General features: G+C 33.0%; 4 protein-coding genes across 4 annotated transcripts in view; 2 read left to right on the top strand and 2 right to left on the bottom strand.

The window, feature by feature from the left end:
• The window catches only part of LOC119831959 (ubiquitin-conjugating enzyme E2Q-like protein CG4502), a 15,686-nt gene extending 4,772 nt beyond the window's left edge, over positions 1-10,914 (top strand). Inside the window, exons 2-6 of the mRNA XM_038355533.1 lie at positions 1,367-1,943; positions 7,783-7,972; positions 8,456-8,657; positions 9,663-9,907; positions 10,067-10,914. Of these exons, the coding sequence (XP_038211461.1) occupies positions 1,813-1,943; positions 7,783-7,972; positions 8,456-8,657; positions 9,663-9,898 (759 nt within the window). The 5' untranslated portion in view covers positions 1,367-1,812 and the 3' untranslated portion in view covers positions 9,899-9,907; positions 10,067-10,914. The remainder of the gene's footprint in view (positions 1-1,366; positions 1,944-7,782; positions 7,973-8,455; positions 8,658-9,662; positions 9,908-10,066) is intronic.
• Positions 10,915-11,005: 91 nt separating this feature from the next.
• Positions 11,006-12,278, bottom strand: LOC119831967 (NEDD8). Its single transcript, XM_038355545.1, has 3 exons — positions 12,111-12,278; positions 11,907-12,037; positions 11,006-11,177 (listed from the first exon to the last, which is right to left on the bottom strand). Exons 1-3 carry the CDS (start codon positions 12,126-12,128, stop codon positions 11,093-11,095), a joined length of 234 nt encoding a protein of 77 aa, XP_038211473.1. The 5' UTR covers positions 12,129-12,278; the 3' UTR covers positions 11,006-11,092.
• Positions 12,279-12,378: 100 nt separating this feature from the next.
• Positions 12,379-17,876, top strand: LOC119831937 (transport and Golgi organization protein 6). The gene is made up of 6 exons (XM_038355510.1): positions 12,379-12,924; positions 12,995-14,994; positions 15,244-15,463; positions 15,868-16,019; positions 16,635-16,965; positions 17,637-17,876. Exons 1-5 carry the CDS (start codon positions 12,867-12,869, stop codon positions 16,950-16,952), a joined length of 2,748 nt encoding a protein of 915 aa, XP_038211438.1. The 5' UTR covers positions 12,379-12,866; the 3' UTR covers positions 16,953-16,965; positions 17,637-17,876.
• LOC119831948 overlaps positions 16,996-20,301 on the bottom strand; it is a 12,152-nt gene continuing 8,846 nt past the window's right edge. The window contains exons 3-6 of the mRNA XM_038355521.1: positions 19,659-19,887; positions 18,601-18,865; positions 18,178-18,368; positions 16,996-17,843 (exon numbers count right to left, since the gene is read on the bottom strand). Of these exons, the coding sequence (XP_038211449.1) occupies positions 17,575-17,843; positions 18,178-18,368; positions 18,601-18,865; positions 19,659-19,887 (954 nt within the window). The 3' untranslated portion in view covers positions 16,996-17,574. The remainder of the gene's footprint in view (positions 17,844-18,177; positions 18,369-18,600; positions 18,866-19,658; positions 19,888-20,301) is intronic.

Raw genomic sequence — 20,301 nt, 5'->3', positions numbered from 1 at the left:
ATATATGAATTACTTTAAATTTAAACATTAGAATAGTGTTCTATTATCTGTGGTGTACTTTTTATTAAATCATTTAATAAATGGTTAATTATAATCGATTGCTACCAGAACAATGCATAGCATCAGAAATCAGACACCTTAATGACGATTTATCAAAGACGGTATGAGCTCAATAATTTCAAAACATCCCACCCAATGACGAGCAAGCTGGTAACAAAGTCGGTGTGTATAAACAGGCAGCATTTTTATTGGTAATTACAATTTTAAATTATTTTTTAATACATATTGTATGACAAGTTATTATTGGAAAACGCTTTGTTTTATGATTCCCATTGACGTGGAAAAAACGGTAACACAACAAAATGTATTTATATAATATATTATTTACATCTTTATTTTGATTTAATTTTTCCACTTTTTAAAGACGATGTGAATAATTCACTTCGCAATCGAATATATACATTATTTGGAGCAATTAAAATCTCAAAACCTAAACCTATAAATCTCTGAGATAAATAAATAAAAGCGTCCGTTACACTCGATTATTTTAAGAGATTCGCTAATTCGGTCACTCGTTTGTAATAATAAATGAATCCCATCTGTACCCCCCACAGAGATGTTCATTATTCAAGCAGCACACCATTTGATTAAAGATATATTTAGATGCAGTCTTTTAACGCTCCATAGACGTTGGGAGTAAATGACATGGAACGCTTCCATTACTGTAATGAAACTACGAGGTGGACATCGTATTTTATCTAGGTATAATAAAAAAATTAAATACATCATACGTTGACACATCTTCTCTTAATATACACCGAAAGTCGAAACAATGAAACTAGAATAATTAAAATAAAAATCTTGTAGTTATGTAGTATTGTAGATGGCGGGTATAAAGCGAATTAGAGACTCGATTAAAAAATTGTTCAAATTACGTTAATTAATTTTGATGAAAGTGAAAGAGAAGTTACCTATAGTAATAACAAAAATCAGGCTCGCAAAATTAAGGGATTTAATAAGATCCGGCGACAGATGAATCGATTTGTAGATAAGTAATTTGTACAACTGAATACCAAGAGCAAATTAAGGATGGTGACACATGTTATTTTTTTAGAAAATATTAGTAGATATTACTTAAGTTATCATCGCTGGTTCATATGTGATGAAAATCATTATAAAATCCCAGTGGAGTGGTAAGAAAATCAAGGAGATATCATGTTGCATCCCTACTAGCTTTGAAACATATTTATTAATTAAAGAGACATAATTTACACAAAAAACAATTTATCAGAAATTGTCAGGGTCATATCAAATTTAATAAGTGTTGACCCAAATCATGACCGTAAAGCAGTTTCCTTTGTTTCAGGGCTAGCCGATTCAGATAATTCACGCACAGCGGCTAGACCTGCGACGTCAGATCTCATCCGCGGATGGTTCATTCACACGCCAGACGCAATAGGCGGCGGCCGGCATGATGCGGTTACGCACTTAACTATGACGGCGGTACCACTGCGCTCGCTAAACGTTGCATCGACAACCGGTCGCCATTCTTTGTGCCAAGTTTCAATTTCATCGACACTCTCACTTCGCGAGTAGTCGCACGTGCACCACCACTTGTACGGCGCGAGACTCAGTTATGCAACATTCACACTTCAAGACTGTTCGCAACTAACGCCTCTTTTGGTGCAGTGGAAGCGATTTTCAAAACTGAAGTTCGTTTTGGCAGGCATTGTCATCGGCGCTAATGTAAACAAACCGAACGAAATCCATGTGAATATTTGTTGAGTGCAAGATTGTGGTATATTTGTAAAAATGACATCGCGTTCCAAGGAGAAGGTAGCGGCCGCTTTCAAGAAATTGTTCCGAAGCTCAGAAAAGAGGGACAACGATGGTGCAGGGCCGAGTGGCTCCCCTGCAAGACGAGGCATATTTCGACGGCACAGGTAATTATTGTTTCATCTTTATTATTATTGTTTCAGCTAATAATGATAATTTAAATTTTAATTCTTTTAGATATTTCATAAACAGTATAAGATCGAAATAAACAAACATAAAACAAGGGGATATATTTTGTATTCATAATATTTTTTTACGTTGGTCCCTCAGTTGGACCTTGGACAGTTGATCTTATTTTTTTTTCATTTTACTTAGACAAAAAATACTTTGTACATAATATTTGGATGAAAGTAGTTAATATTTGATCGTCCCTTAATATGTAATTCAAACAGATTCAAAACATTTCACACTACAAACGTGTCATCCTAATACATATAAAGCTGAAGAGATTGTTTGTTTGTTAACTTGCTTGAACACGCTAATCTAGAAGAATGACTAGTCCGATTTGACGAATTCTTTCAGTGTTATATAGCCCATTAACTGAGGAAGGCTATAGCCTATATAATTACATGTACGACGTGGATCATCTGCGGGGCACCGCTAGTTTAATCATAAAGTTATTACAGCGCTAGTTTAATCATAAAGTTATTATATTAATTATGAATGAACCTATTGTAGCAACATCGAGCTTTATATGTTCATTTTCTATACTTTTATTTAAGTCAATATACTAAAGATCAGCATTCAATATTAACATTCATAAACCTTAACGTACCACCAAGCACTTACAATAAAATAGGCAACAAGCAACAAGGTGTAATAAAATTATGAAATACCATTTAATTTAACGCTCTCGAGAATAGCAGCAATGAGAAAGAATACATGAATAGAAAACTGCATTTCATGCAATATTGCAATAAATTTCTCTACTGATAAATATTTAATAAATTCGTTATATAAAATAGCATTTATTAGCCGATGTAAATTCTCTTAGTAATTACAGCGCCTACAGGAATCGTAATTACATAATTGCATCAACGAACTTCATAAGCCCGCCATGCGCGACTATCTGGTTCTAATTTTTTTTCTTTAGTTCTAAAATATAAAGGAGCTACATCACTACATAGTATAAAAAAGTCGCTTTTTCTATCTCTGTCCCTATGTCCCTATGTGTGCTTAAATCTTTAAAACTACGAAACAGATTTTGATAGGGTTTTTTTTTAATAAATAGAGTGATGCAAGAGGAAGGTTTATATGTATTATAACATCTATTAAACTACTCCGAATTTAACGCGAGCGCAGCCGCGGGCAAAAGGTAATTAATTAATATAATAAGTTACTTACACAAATTTTAACCGCCTGGTGCCTATTGGAAATTCGGCGCCTTGCTTGTTAGGGTTCCGTATCCAAAAGGTAAAAAGAGGAACCCTATTACTAAGACTTCACTGTCAGACTTTTTGTCCGCCTATCACTAGGCTGTACCGCAAAATTTATGCGCGCAATTTCCGAATATCTAAGTATATTTTTTTCCGAATTTCGTATGCCGCCCGAGGACAGGACCCCCACCACCTGCCCTACAACTAGGTTGATTGGTTTAGTTGATAAAATTATCGCCTTTGATTGAGATCTCCTGTGCACATATTTTTTTCTTTCAATTGCATGTAGCACGGTAACTAATTTCCTAGTAATTAATTAATTGATAATGGTAAATAATGGAAAGATAAGCATTAGGCAAGCAATACTAGTTTATACTGTTATACTTAAGACACCATGACTGCAAGAGCAAACAGAAAACTAAAATAGCAAAAATATCGCTAAACTTGTTCTGCCGCTCTACAATTTTGATTTATAATACTCAAATTCTTTTATACGTAATACTACCGTAGTATACGGAGTGTAAGAAGATTTTTATGTTACAATACCTATATTTATTTGAGTAAATAGATCGGGATCAGTGTCTATGCTGCAAAAAAAAATTTGGTATATAGCAGAATAGCAGTACTCGTGATCGATTGCACATCTGTAGTTTCATTCAAATTAAATTCTTCAATATAAATGCTATCTTATAAGTATACTAACAATGGTTTCAACAAAACTCATCCAATATGTTTATGCGTAAATGCCGGACAACAGACAGACGGACAGAAATTCAAAATTGTTATTTTTTATGAAGGGCATTTTAATAAATTCAGTGTATAGAATGGAACTCTACAGTTTTATCATGTGTACATACATTTAACTAATAAAATAAAGACACGGAACTCAAACGTAGCTGCCAAAATGCGAGCAGCATATATGACACAGTGTTTGACGTCACACCTCATTACAAAATGAAACCAAGTCTTTGTGACGTGCGTAATATTGAGGAAATTGAACTTTACTAGAAAAGAGATTGTAAAATCTTGTTGCCCTTTGTCCATGTCCATAATGCATAAACATTAGGCCCTTCATTGACTCATGTAACATTTAAAACAAATATGTAATTATAAATACTTTACTAAGTGGGCAATATGTACTTTATTATCCTTTTGAATTAAGAGAGTAAAATTAATAAAATGTACCTTCAACTAATTAGCAAGCATAAATCTTACCAATTATTATTTTTTACATTTAAATCTACATACATCGAACGTTAGTCCATCCATCCATGATCCATTCCGAATGTGAAGATAAATTTGGTGTCCTTTACCTATATAAAACACATAGTTTTACTGTTTGCTGTTTGTTGGCCTTCTAAAAGTCGAGAATGGCTGTGCTGGTTTTGATAATTTAGTTTTGATGCATTCATTCATGGTCAAACTGATTTTTCCTACAGAACTATTTTTTTTCCTTTAAGAACAAATCCCCAAATAAATAAAAATAAAAAATAAATCCCAAACCAAGCCAACCAAACCAGGCCCTATATAGTTTAATGCCAACCCAACCTTGGGCCAACGTTTCTATAAATATTTAAGTCCCCAATACGTTTTGCACGTAGCTTGGTAACTACATGTGTATTATCTTATGTAACAAAAACGCTATATACTGTGATTTGTTTATAAATTACTAGTTACGCAATTCCCTTTAGTGTAACGACGTCTACAAGACATGCAGGTTGTTACAAAGTTATTGTACCAAGAGTAAAAGGACTGAGGTAACGCGACATAATATTAAGTTTACAAAACTATTGTTTACGATCTGAGTGTAGCTAAGTTCTTTTATAATAATCTTTTATCTCCTTGTAAATTATTTACTCGTCTGCGGTTGTATAATAATCCATCTTTTTGGAAATTTACTGCCTAATGTTGTAAATTGTATTAATGGTAATTGACGCAGAGACTAGAAAATTTACTCATTAATATAGGGGTGTAGAGCTAAATATAGTATGTGACATTTATTCCCTCTAGTCCACGTGTCGACGTATAGCTTATACATATATAGATATTTCAACGACTATTTAGCTTACATTAAGTTTGTGTAACCATATTTTAAAAGTATTAACCCGAATCTGATTAAAATGTCTGTACCTTTTAGGCTAAAGCGATAGACTACAATGGATTTCAGTGTCTGAATATTATTTCTCAACTGAGATCGTTTTAAAGAAATACGTTATTTTATTCAACTCTGTAACATGTAATTATGATGCATCTGCCCTACCTACTTTTAAAATTTTACGAAACAAGTTTTGAAATTCTTTGAATTCTGACCCTGAATGAATCAGCCACATAACGGACACAATTTAATCCCACTTCGGTATTGGAATTTTGAATTAATCATTTTTATTTAAGTTTGCCTCTGAAACTAATTCAGATAACGAATACCGATTATGTGACCCCATTTTTGATGTAACGTTGACATCTAGGTCGAGCCACGTCGAGTGGTGACGGGAATCAGGGCTCATTTCTGCGAAACCTGATGCCGTAATATAAAAATCAAATTGATTTGTACAAAGGGAAAAACATACTGAAGTTCTTATAGAATAAAGTACTATGAAAAAAAATAAAAAAAAGTTATAGCTACCTCTAAATACGTTTGCACGTATTTAGAGGTAGTTTGCCGTTGATATAAGTGTAAAGAAAATAATATAGGTGTATTATATATGTGTATAAATTTAGGCATAATAAATCCATAACTAATAAAATAATATTACGTAGGTAAATATTATAAATATAGTCATAAAATATTACATCTTCATATCAAATCAATTTCTCTTTAATTTAAATTATTTCCTTAATTTTATGACTCTCTTATGTATGCTTAACTAAAAATCCCTTGCCTAATCAGTTAATAATATTTGTATCATATGAAAATAATAAAACCTAACTGTTCGTTCGGGGTTTTCCTCCCATATTACGCGACGGCCTAAAATATCTTTCACTAATTTTTACAGATGGGTGAAAAAACGACACAGAATTTTATTATTTAACAGTTTAGATTGGTCTTTCCACTATATACTACGAAGCATCCGATGTTATAATCTTAAAGAAATCGGTCAAGTGTGAGTCGAAATCGCGACCCTAAGGGACGCGCACGAACAAACTAAGGAAAAACTTTAAAAAAATTGGTCACCAATCGATAGTTGTTATAGCGTTCATATTATAACTTATTTACATAATCTCTGAAAATTTCCTAGCTTGTATCCTTTTCCTTAGCTTTCCCAGTCTATCCCTTACCCCTCAGAATGGACATCGCATTCGCAAAGGCACTATTTCTGCGTTCATTGGTGGTGGTGATCGCTTACCATCAGGCGAACCATGAAGCAGTAGTCTCGTGACAGACGGATGGACAGGAAAGTTCTAATAATAGGGTCCCATTTAACCCTCTTAATACGGAACCCTGAAAAAATCGCACGTACTCACAAGAATAACGGCAAAATTTTGTAAATTTGAATAAATACAAAACATAAACAATACTGCTGTTTATAAATAAGTTAAATACAAGTAACAAGGCGCGCGCGTTTTAAATATTCAATACACATAGCATTGAAGGTGAACATCGATATACATTTTAGCTTTATATAGTGCACGTTTGCTCAGAAACAGCATTCCATCGAGATGATTACTACATTTACTACCGGTTCAAATATTTCAAAGCCTTTTTTCTTCTGCAATAACTAGTAGTGTATTAACCATGTTTTTTTAATTGAAGATGTTCGATAAAAATTGGCATTTTTTTTTGTACAGCGAGCGTGGGATAAATAAAGTCTTTATCAATCCCATTAATTATAAAAAATAACAATTGAACCAATAAGTTTTTCATTGGTGAATATCCTTGAAACCCCACTTAAATGCTCAAACAAAATATAATTGAATAATATCATGTATTAAGGTATCTTCCATTCCTTTATTTTGTTTGTACAATGAAAAGATTGCTAACTAGAAAAAACTATAATATGTATCTATAAAAGAAACAGAACGACTGTTTTATTACCCGATGGCAACATTAAACAGACTCCATAATCTCTTGGTAAACCCATTTGCTATGAACTAGCACTAATGGATCCCATTAGTCCCCTTTTTATTCCATTACCAGCAGAATTAATAACTAGCAAATGACATTCTTTTTTACTTACAGAAATAAAGTTATAAAAAATAAATCTAGTACCTTCATGACTACATAATAAGTAGTATAGTATCTATGATCTGCTCAATTATAAATTAAATCGATATAACTTTGTGAACAAACGCATTTTTACAAAATCTCCATTCACTGAAGCGTTTGTTTTATTAAAATTTAATTTAGTTTAAAATAGAAGGCAACTAAGTATCGTTTTTAGTGTTTTAAAATTAGCTTAATAAAACAAAAATGTAAACTGCATGTATATTTTTGATCACGTAAATCGGATGGTCAAACGATAGCGCAGACAAGATAATATAAATAGTTATCTTCACAGTCACATAAAAGTTTAATAATAACCGAAAAATTTAGAACTCGACACGGTGCTAAAATATCCATTTGAATTGACAGGGATGGCGTAGTTCCTGCAGAAACTGCAGCAAGTTTGCCCTCAAGTCCGACTGGTAATTCGCTCGCCAAAAAGAAGGACGGCGCCAGTGACATACGGGAGCGTGCGGCTGCGGTACGCACACGTAGACTCATGAAAGAACTCAAGGAGATACAGCGGCTACAGGAGAACAGACCTGATCCAGTATTTACGGTAAATTTTTAACAATCATTTGTTTACGGTCGTTTTTTCAGAGTGAACGATTAGGTACGGCCCAGATAACGGTCTGCGCTGGAAGCCGTAGTCCAAAAATAATTGGGGGGCGTTAAGGTGGGTGCTGGCGATAGGATGGGGGGGGGATAAGTGATTAATATTTATTTATCGGGAATAAATAATCGGGATTAGTACTAACAAATATTATAATTAATTGAAAATAAATATGAAGACCATATTACCCAGATTTGTATTTATTTAATGTATACAAACCCACATTTACAATATACCTAAGTTTACCTAATCTATGAACTATAAGGCTTTATCCTTATTACATTATCTTATAAAGGTCTAAGAGGTCCAAAGTGTAGCCTCGTTTTAAATTTTATAAATGCCTATTACAGATAAACATTTAATTTCTCTAAATAAGTACCTATATAAACAAAAAAGATTTGTAACTGATTTGGCCGACGTAACTTTCAGGTTGAGCTCGTCAACGACAACTTGTTCGAGTGGCACGTGCGTTTGCATCAGATCGACCCAGAGAGTGACTTGGCGGCGGATCTACGAGAATTGAACATTCCTAATATTTTGCTGCACTTGATATTCCCAGAAAACTTTCCCTTTGCACCCCCTTTTATGAGAGTTATCGAGCCGCGGATAGAGAAGGGTTTTGTTATGGAAGGTTAGTCTTTTTATATGTTTATTTACTTAGGCACTACGTAACACTATCTTTACAGCTATCAACTATGGCATCGTAACCGCATAAAATGATCCTTTATTTACAAACTAGTATATATGTGCCATTTTTCCTTAAGAGATGTTTCATTCTTCATGAAATTACAATGAATCGTTTGCTCTATATAGTCGGCATTAACAAGCGAATTTTATGCCTTTGGATATTCAGTCCATTGATTGATTAATTAATGATTGTTGTTTAATCACAGTAATTGATTTGTGGTTTTCGATATGCAAAAATAGCCTATAAGTTATCACGGTTCATAAAGTGAAGTCCCGTGCCCCCTACTGGGTTATGGGGCAGATGATGTACATCTGTTTCACTGACCGATTTTCTTTACGGACAAGTAGGTGATCAGCCTTCTGTGTCCTGCCAGACCGAGACATTTTTTTTTGTGCGTCCCCACCGAGAATTGAACCCAGGACCCCTCGGCTCCACGCTCACGCGTTAACCACTGTGCCAAGGAGGCGGTCAAATCGTCATCATCACGGTTCATGAGATCCAGATATTACCGCCTACAACGTTACAAACTCACAAACTATAATAACTAGTATAGATTAGTTAAGGTCCATGCACATGGGCCACACGCTACAGCTCCAAAACGGAACACCCACGATAGCGGTACCGACGTCAACCATGTGCTGTGAATCCATACAAAATGTATGAAAACTACAGGAAATGTGCCTCTCGTTGTGTCGTTTGTGCTGGCGGGTGGCCAATGAGTGGCGACACTTAGCCTGCTAATATTAGAAACGCGAAAGTTTGGAAGTATGGATAGATCGATGGATGGATGTATGGATGATTGTTACTCTTTTCCGCGAAAACTGTTTATAGTATCTGTATGAAATTTGAGTACAGAGTGAGATTATAGTCTGGATAAGCACATAGGCTACTTTTCACCCGGATACGCGCCTCGGATTACAGCTAGTAATTATATAATTTGCTCCCCAGGTGGGGCGATCTGCATGGAACTCCTAACACCGCGCGGTTGGGCATCAGCGTACACCGTGGAGGCGGTGGTGATGCAGTTCGCGGCGTCCGTGGTGAAGGGCCAGGGTCGAGTGGCGCGGGCGCCACCGCGGTCGTCGCGTGAGTTCTCGCGCAGGCGCGCGGAGGAAGCGTTCCGTTCGCTCGTCAAAACGCACGACAAGTACGGCTGGGTCACGCCCTCGCTGTCCGACGGGTGAAGTTACATGGTACTTAACGGTTTTTTAAGGGTTTAAATTGAATTTCATAAGGATCAAGAAAATATTTCAGTCAATGTCACAAAGTATCATCAACTGAACCGAAAATACATTAATTTATTTTTTGCTTTTTGCAATTTCAACTCGAATTCTTCTCTTCATTTGTTTCAGACATTTTCAACAGTGGTGCAGAAAGGATCTCTAGTAGATAATTAATTAAATTTTATCTATAATTTTTAGTGAACACCTTTTATATCTTACTTTTTTAAGGATTATCCTCGGAATACAGAGTTCTACAGGCTCTCTATGCATTAATCTCCTGTACACGCCACAGTCGTTTACAGGTTTTGTATCAAACACGCCATTCCAATATTGTGAAGTGTCAGGTTTAGAATTTTGTCTAGTAAATAGTTAGGATATATGCTGTGTACTGTGCCAAACATGTAATGTTTCGCTCAACGCCTAGAATGTCATATTAAATATGGTACCTCCCTTTTTTGATTCTCTCTAATGTTTTCTATTCAATCCAAATTGATAATATTTCAATATGTATTTTAAACCGCTATTTAGATATATTTTAATGCACGTGATGATCATGAAAAATTATTTAAATCATGAAACATTGGTTTTATCTCTTACAAAATTATATATATACAAATTTCCGTCCCAAAGTCATTTAAATCATTTTGATATATGTGATTGTATGATATGTATTTCTTAAAATCATTTGAGAATACAAAAATTAAACATTTTTATAAGCTTTCTGTATGTAGAGTAAAGCAATTTTATTAAATTCCAAATGAAATTTTAGTGCTCAAATAAACGTTTTGTAATTAAATGTAAATCAAATGTGAAGTTTGTGGCTTGTGGCAATATTTTATCGAGATAGGATGTAATAATAATTGTAAGTATTATAAGAAATTGATGTTGTTTATTCTGTGAACCAAAGATTTATTTTTATGTAATTTTGAATTCAGTGCAAAAAATATGTTATTGATGTAATAAACTACTTGCTCAAACAAGGCTTTTAATTTAGATTTTACCCTCGTCTTTTTTTCGATTGTTCTGATATACAGAGCAAATAAAGGAATTTTAACAGAAACATCCAACTTATTTAAATACAGTAATCATGTTTACTTTTTACAATAAATGAAAAATTAAAATTAAGCAATATAAATATGAGATGACAGAACCACATCACTCGCCTCCTCGCAAAGCCAACACCAAATGCAGCACGGAACCACCTTGGACTTTATAATCTTGTGCTGTCTTTTCATCATTCCTGAAATGTGATTAAAGATTTATTTGTTTTATATTATTGGAAACTTTAGTTTTTAGGAATTAAACATATTGTAGTATTAACTAAATGTGCTGTATAAGTATATTTTTCATGTCAATGGGAAAAAGACAGTTGCCAAGGTATACAGTGCAGTAAAATGTTTTCAGTATGCAATTGATCCAGATTATACTAGTTAGGTTGGGGCATCTTTGACCTGGTTCATATAAGTTTGCAAAGAAGAACCATAAGCGTTTTATTCAATAGTATACTATTGAACTTGGTCTCACTTTTCATTGCATATATATATTTTCTTTGTGAGTGACGGGAGAGTAAATAAATTTAACTTTTAATAATGCTTACTTTTCATTGCTTATACATACATACATTGTATGCTACTAGATCTTTGTATACAACCTATACAAGTCCAAACATGTTTCGTACACCCTTGGTGAAATATTCGATTAAATTGCTTAAAAACTATGAATTTACTTCACATACTTAAAAATTATAATAGGATACAACAATTTACACCTATTATATTAGTTTATATCGAGTCATTTAACATACATATAGCTAGAAGAGGATTGGATGTGTTGATATAATATGTATATTGTACTGACTAAACTTTATAATATTTAAAGTTTGGTCAGTACAATATCTTTTTTCTTTTATGTTTTCTAAGAAAAAAAATAATCACATTGATAGAAACGGAAATGTAATTATTATACTCACATTTGTTTGCCGGAGAAAATTAAACGCTGCTGCTGTGGTGGAATTCCCTCTTTCTCCTCGACTCGTTCTTTAATTCTTTCGACTTTGTCTGTTGGTTCTATGTCTATTTCAATTTCTTTCCCTGTTAAAGTCTGCAAATCAGAGGGTTAAAAAATTCATGGTTGATTATATTTTTACTTTTCAAATGTAATTTAATATTCTCACCTTGACTTTGATAAGCATCTTTATATTATTTTATAGTTAATTAGAAAAACTGAAACAATTCAGCTTAAGATCTCTATGCTATTCTTGATTTTTAATTGTAAAAAAACTTCGCCGCTTTCCGCAAAGCCTTTTTTGACAAATTGTCATTTACAATTGCAGACAACAAATGTGACAAATAATTTCGAATGCGTCATGCGCACACTGCACATTATATGTATTTCTATGGCAAGGTTAAAAACTGGAAAACTGGGATATATTTTACCTTGACTGACTACGGTAGCGTACGGTGTCGAATTTTCTAATTAATTTTTTTTTTTTACCTGTTTATTTTTATTGATATTATTTTCGTAATGATTTATATGTTGGCTAGGCCGATAACATGGTAGGTACATTGGTAGTCAAGGTGCATAAATCAAAATGCACAAGTAGCTACGAGTGGTAGAAACTTATCAGATCTATAGTATACTATTTACCTACTCTGTGGTCAGATTTAAGTTAAGCTAAATGATAGCCATGTGTCAAAACAATTTCTCATGCTGTCAGCTGTGAGCAGCCGTGAGTGCCACTATATACATTGTAAAACAAAAATTGAATGGAATTTAGAATATGTACTAATCTCTGGATCGTAATAAAATTACATATTTAATGTTTTGAATATTGAGATTCTCTATATTGGGTAGAATATATATAATACACTATAAAAATATTTCTCAAATTCTCAAGAAACAGGAATTCATATATTAACTAGATGATAATATGACAATGGCAAATCTGGAGACAATATTTTATAATATTGAGGAAACTTTAAAAAATGGTAAGTTAGTTGATTTTCATATAATCATTTAATATTAGTACCATTACTGATAGAAAACATTTATTTTTAGATTATGAAAGAAAATTTCTCATAGCTATTATTAAGAAAGAAATTAAACACAGTGATGATCATAATTTGGATGAGGATATTATTAACTTATTAAAAAGGTTTCTGTATAAACTCATCGAAGACATTCATAATTTGGCGACTATACTTAAAGCAAATGAAAGTATTTTAATAAGTGTTAAGAATCAAAAGACTCTACGAACTTGCTTTCAAATTATTACCTCATTTGGTATTTCAAATTGTTTAATACCTGGACTGGGTCTGAGTTTATCAAAAAGGTGTGTAACTGGAAAATCTATACCTAAAATTGAATTGAATGATGACCAAAAATATGAGGTACTAGTTGGATGTACAGAGTTTCTTCACAGAAGTTATTCAGTACCAGTCCTAAAAAGTATAATATTAACATTTCACTTGTCAGACTATTTAGCAGCTCTAATTCAACTTGCATTTGCACCTCTAAAGAAACCAGGTGTCTACAAAAATTTTACTATGACCGAAGATAAATATAATAAGCTTAATATAGATAGGCAGAAGTACATAACCATATATGAACATTTAGTAAATAATTGCTTCCAACCTATTCTTATGAAAGAGTTATTAGTGCTACAAAATGCAAAAGAAGTTGAACCTCCAGCATTTGTCAAGAGAGTGATTGCCAAGGAAATGAGCCGAAGACTAATAACACCAGGTGGATTACTAAGCCTGATCCGGTGTTTCATGGAAAATCATGAAATAGATGTTGGTGTAGACTGGAAGAAAATTGATATGATCTGTAAAATTGCTTGCAACAAGCATGGTCAAGTAACAGAATATGAATACTTGAATATTATCTGCAATCAATTGAGACAAATACTTAATCTTAATAATACACATTATTTGACAACTGCTGTATGCTGCTTATTGAGTTTGTCAACAAAATATTCTGATTCACAAGTTGTAACAAGTTTGCTAGAAGACACGCTTCAACCATTCAACTATGAGTCATTGATAGCACAAAATAACAATCCGGGAACAATAATACTTACTGCACAAGAAGTTGAACATAAAATTTCTATATTACATACTTGTACTTTTATCACAAAATTGGAGCTACCTTATAAAATTTTAGCTTCTAACTTATTTATATTATTTGTGCTGTCAATAAAATGTTCTAACAACATATTGCAAAATAAGTTAAATGATATAATTTTGAAGATTTTAGATTTGGGTGATAATGTATCAACCTCAGATACAATCAAGAAATTGTTTAGCAATGAATTTTGTTCTGGACAAGTAGGTGTTCTTGCTGAAGAATATAATTCAGGCCTTATCCTAAAATGTGTTTCTACTCCAGTGAATCACAACATTGAAGAAATATCCTCGCTGTTGGTTAACTTGTTTCGAAATAGTACAAACATTACACTCACGCAAAATTTATTTGAGTGCTTCTTGCAATTATTCCTAGATGTAAATGTTAAAAGACGAAACAAAAGTGAAAGGGAAAAATTATTAACACTAGAGGATGATCCTATTATCCTTAGTAAAGATGATGAAAAATATGCTAACATTATTTTAATTCTTTCGGAAATATCTGCCACACCTCAAGCTATAAATGTTGTGAAATCAAATCCTTCAATTACAATAAACTTTGTTGAAAAGTTGTTATCTCTTGAGAGTAAAGAAAATGATGAATGTGTGACAATAGCATTAGTTTTGCTGAACTCAGTATTGTCATGTAATAAAAATGATCTTGTTAAAAATCGACTAACAAACCTGTTACCTATACTTGAAAGAATATCTCAAAGCGGTGATCATAACAGAATATTATGTAAAGAAATATTATCATTTATTAACTGTGAATACCCTCGAAAAGATAAAACACCATATGGAAAGGCATTATCAAATGTATTGGATAGTCTTCTACCTGTAAGAGCACATGGGATAATGGAACTCACAAAGCTTATTGAAGCTGCAGACCCAGAAACTATATCTAAAAGGCATTATGTTTTTTGCTTACTTCAGGTAATTTATAAATTCAGTTAGGTATTCATATAATGTTAGGGTATTTTTTTCTACTCATAATTTACTGGGATTAAAATTTGAGAGGGAACAAAATTTTATCATTATGAATATTTATGTTAATTAATATTCAAAATAAGTTCTTCACTGCTGAGACGCTTACCGACGTGACGATGATTCGTATACCGTAAACAACATTTTTTGTTATTTCAATTACAGATAACAAAAAAAAAAAAATCTAAATGTTTACAGGAACAACTCAAGGACTTGGATTCTTATGTTTACCTCGCAGCAATTAATGGAATTGCTTCCCTTGCAACTCATTTTACAGAAGATGTGTTAGGTTTACTGTGTAAAGAGTTTTTACAAATCTCATCCAAAAGGGTTGTTGAGACTCAAGAAGATCAGAACAAAATTGCTGAACTGAGAATGAAAATTGGAGACATTATTGTAAAAGTAACTAGAAGGCTTGGTAAGTTCCAATGTTTTTCATAAAAATTAATATGTTCCCACTGTAGGAACACATGACTTACGAGGCCATAATCCACCATGCTGGCCAAGTGCGTGTAACTTTTGTTTCTTCGACATATCGGTTTACGACTTTTTCCTTCACTATTTCGTTATTGATTATTGGTACTTAATTTTCTAATAAATAAATTACGTTTAAATAATTACTCAATTTTGCGAGAGAAACCGCTTTAAAGAAAGTAAGAAAAAATCTCCTAAGCTCTTGTCAGCCATATTTTTATGATGACGATACAAAATATGCATTTTTTGTATATTAGAATGACTTAAAATTATGAGATAGAATAGTGTCTGTAGAAAAAAAAGTCGTATTTTACATGCTTCTATATTCTATTACTTCTAAATTTCCAGGTGAAATGGCAATTCTTCATAAAACAGAACTTCTTAACACCTTTCTGTGCGGATGTAGGGATGAGGAGCCGTTAATACGAACTTCAGCATTGTCCAATTTAGCTGAAATAGCTCTTGTACTACATTATAGAGTCGGAACTATTATCTATGAAGTAAGTTATTTTTCTTTGAAAGTGAAATTTTTAACAGAAGGTTTTTTTAAGAAACTTTAACAGTAATAAGAAATACCGCCTTCAAACAGTCAGAACAAGACCAAATTTAAATAAGAATACATGGAATGCACTAGCATTCATTTAAAAAAATAAAAATCAAATTGGTACAGCTAGTAAAAACTTATGAGGTAATAAACTCAAGAACAAACAGTCAAATTGACAACCTCTTAAAATAGTTTGATAAATTATCCACACAATCGTGTTCTTCATCAATCTGAAGGATGCTGCTGGGACACAGGCCTCCTATGAGGGTTCAGGCCGTAATCCACCACGCTGGCAAAGTGCGGGTTGGTAGATATTACATGTAATCGAACTTTTGATTCTTGGACATGCCAGTTACCTCACGATGTTCTCCTTCAACGTTTTAAGCAGTGATGTCTGCACATGTTATCCACGTGTGCAGATAAATTGAAAAATCAAATTATTTTCTGCACGCTCGCCCGATCTCGAACTTATCTTATCGATTTTTAAATCCAAGGTTCCCACCACTGAGACAAACGTGAGTTGATGACGATGAGTTTTTTCTTTTTTTAATGGCACTTATATCTTTTCCAGATTCTTCTTTGTATTTGGACTATAATAGAAACTGATAAAGCAATTGAATGTCGTAGAGCTGCTGTGATGGTTATTTCTAGTTTGATAAAAGGATTGGGACAAGAAACATTAATTGAACTAAAAGAAAATTTGTTACCCATATACAGAACGTTAATGAAATTATACAAAGACGAAGATGAGGATAATATTTTAAGACTTCATGCACAAATATCGCTCGAGGAGCTGAATGATATAGTCAAAGAATTTTTGTCTTCAGCAATTCCTATGGAAAAACAATTTTGTATTTCAAATGACTCAAATGATATAAAATACAAATAAAACAATAATGATTGTAAGTTTTTATAATTTTTATTAACACTCATTAAATGCGTATCTGTGTTTTATAAATTATTTTTAATTTAGTACCCACCATCTGTAATTTCAAATGGTCGTCTGATTCTTTCTTTTTGATTTCGAGAAATTTCGTTTCAGAATCAACCTTTTTAATAAAAATCTAAGTGTTTGGAAATAGCAGACTTCTTTTTTTAATGCTTATTTAAAATGCATGTGTATTTTATTTTAATACGTTTCAACATCACACCATATGATATTATGATGGAAGCTATACCAGGCCTAACAAACGACAGTACAAAAATATCTTAATAATATCACAAAGATGTATCACAAATTCTCAACTTTCTGGAAATCAAAAAAAGACATTTTTTAAACTATTTCTTCTTGTATTGACTCAATTGGCGAATAAAGATGTTCAACATAACACCATACTGATATAAATTAATAACTTACATGAACTAATATTTACATTTTTTAATTTAAGCAGTCATCATAATCATGGGATATAAAATATTATTAAATAGATCACAATAACATATTATAATACTTTGGGATTATCCATGTAGAAGATAAAAAAAATACATAACACTTAATTAACATAACCTCACTATGCTTCTGATGTATTGTCACTATCATTGCGTTTTTTAGTAGTGTCCTCGTCTTTTTCAGACAAAGTTATTGAATAAACGGAGCTTCGATCCGAGAACATGTCTCTGTTACGCCTACCGAAAATACTGCTGCGAGAAAGAGATGACACTGTTCCAATCGATATGTTGTCCCTGTCACCGTGAGGGACCATTTTCCAGACAAGAAGGCCAATTCCGGCAAAAGCAGTGACTACCAGGAACATTACCAGTGTTACTTCACCAAACATACCTAGGAAATATAAAAATGTATATTTAAATTGAATCTATGTTTTTCATTTCAACCAAACCTATGTAAAATAATTTTACATAATTAAATTATCTTTGTATGCAAAACCTGCTATGAGGCAATAATTCAATGTACATTCATACATACATTATTGTATGTATATTATTAGTATTTATATATTATCTATGCCCATAGATAAATAAATATGAATACATCAGCTTAGATAGAAAGTAGCCTATGCGCTAATGCAGACATCTATCTTCACAAACTTTCCCGTATGTGATAGCGATAATAATTTCCCTAACTATTACAATATTCTAAGAAAAATTATACGAACTTTGCGGTGATTCTTCCTTGCGTGCCTCAAGTCGTGCTGGTTGTAAGTTATTGTCATCCATATCATTGTAAGGTTCAACGGAACCGCGTGGTCTGGTTTCCAGCAGGACATCGCCCGGACTCGATTTTGGTAAATTGATTCCAGCTCTAACAGTTAATGTTTCCGGTTTGTAAGTACATAGAACTAGAAATCTGAAAGGAGTTTAAATAGGTATCGTTAAAAATAAAAAAAAATTGGAATATAATGACAGTTCAAAATTATAATTTAGAAACAAAATTGTATTTTCGGACATATTTATAGATGATGGAGGATAGTTCTTGAAAAACATTCCCAAACCTCTCGACATTTTCTCCAACTACATACAGCCTTTAAAATGTGATAAGTACTACATATTATCTTAAACACAGCATTGTCATCAATTACCTTCTGGTACTGTGCGTTAAAATTGGTAAATTCTCCTGCACAATCACATATGTGGCGACAGTGGTTTCATTGACTTCTGAGCCGCATTCGTCGTGATGTATCCGGAGTATGTATGCGTCTTGCGCGCTGTTCGGGTTGCCTTGTATGGAGCACCTCTCGGGACCGCCGTCCGCTGCTTCTACCGCTATTCGCCCCCCAAAATATGGGCCAGTGGATACTTCCACCTCACTTGCATGAGGTAAACATTGAGTCGCTCGAGCTGAAACTATACCAAAACTGTTATTTTACTCAGGTTGTAATGGGTCGATATGGAAACATTACATACCTTATATATTAGAAATTCCTATCAGTTATCCTTTTGCATGTTTTTATTTAATAGAAAGTGTACGCGTGCAAACTTTCTACTTGACTTCCGAAGATGAATATAAAATTGTGTAAGCGAAGCTAATTTATGAAAGAGAAAGTACATAACTAAAGTCCTTTTAAAACTTGTTTTAAATTGGGCAATATTGTATTGATTTAGTGAAAGAAGTCGAATAAAATTAGTTTAAAAATACTTTTTGTCGCTAATAAACATAGACTAAATTATAATATAATACCTAAATGACTAAATTATAAATAATATAACCATTATCTTGTCGAATTGTTTTTGTAGTTAATATTATGATTAAGAAAAATAGTTAAGTACCTACAACGAATCTAATAACATGGCATGAATAATTACTTTTTACAAAAAGGGCACCGACGTCCCTGGGGCGAGGTACCACTCCAAATTCTTAAACGGGACGAAATCACAACACACAATAGACATAATCTCGCCAATCGGTGTAAAACCACAAAACAATCGAAAATTAAAAAAAAACGTACAATCGAATTGAGAACCTTGTTGTTGGGAATTTCGGTAAAAAGTATGTTAAACATAACCATCATGGTTACTCATGAATATTTTAAATTTTAAATTGTATATAATATAATAACCAAATTGTAACTACCTACGACCGAACGATAATCTTGAGTATTAATAATTATCTTATAAATTCATAATAACGTATACATACATCCTTTCGTAGGTACAATTATAATCTTGGAACCAATGGATTGTGGATCGGCTAATTCTCTTGCGTCTCTTCTTACAGGACGTACTTCGAAGGAGTAAGTAGTGGCCATCCGAAGACCGGTGATAAAAGTTGTATAAACTCGTCCACGACGCCCCGTCACATTTGGTTTAAGCGTTGTTGTGGGTTCAATCACTCTTGATTTTTTATCTTCTTCAAAAGTTTCGACTACCTTTAAGTATAACAATACGTATTTCAATCGCTTTTGAATAATTGCTTATATGGTTTTAATAGTACCATTAACACATATTCATAAATAAAAACCAGTGGGACATTACCACCAAATACACACATTACAATTACCATCAAATCGAAAAATAAAATATCAATAGCCATATAATTTTAAATAGCGAATTTAATACAAAGAGAGGAGAATAGGTTAGACATCGTACTACGTGGTTCTACGAGTACGGTACGATCCTATCCCTCAAAATGTACTCGTATGATACGAGTACACTTTGAGGCTTTTGGCTCCTTTGCTTCCCTGTGTAATATAATCTATACATATAATAGCAGTGGTGGCTCAGTGGTGAGGACCTCGGACTTCAAAATCGATAAGTCGGGGTTCGAGACCGGGCGAGCGCGC

The sequence above is a fragment of the Zerene cesonia genome, chromosome 1, assembly GCF_012273895.1.
Source record: "Zerene cesonia ecotype Mississippi chromosome 1, Zerene_cesonia_1.1, whole genome shotgun sequence".
NCBI classification, from domain to species: Eukaryota; Metazoa; Arthropoda; class Insecta; order Lepidoptera; family Pieridae; genus Zerene; species Zerene cesonia.
Note: the sequence above shows the minus strand (reverse complement) of the source record. Positions and strands in the feature narration are given on the sequence as shown.

Bases quoted from the DNA above. Each gene is read 5' to 3' on its own strand.
- LOC119831967 (XM_038355545.1), bottom strand. The intron at 11,178-11,906 runs GTGAGTATAATA...ATCACATTTCAG, and splicing joins ATTTTCTCCGGCAAACAAAT to GAATGATGAAAAGACAGCAC.
- LOC119831937 (XM_038355510.1), top strand. From the start codon at position 12,867: ATGACAATGGCAAATCTGGAGACAATATTTTATAATATTGAGGAAACT. The intron at 12,925-12,994 runs GTAAGTTAGTTG...ATTTATTTTTAG, and splicing joins TGAGGAAACTTTAAAAAATG to ATTATGAAAGAAAATTTCTC. The intron at 15,464-15,867 runs GTAAGTTCCAAT...CTAAATTTCCAG, and splicing joins AAAAGTAACTAGAAGGCTTG to GTGAAATGGCAATTCTTCAT.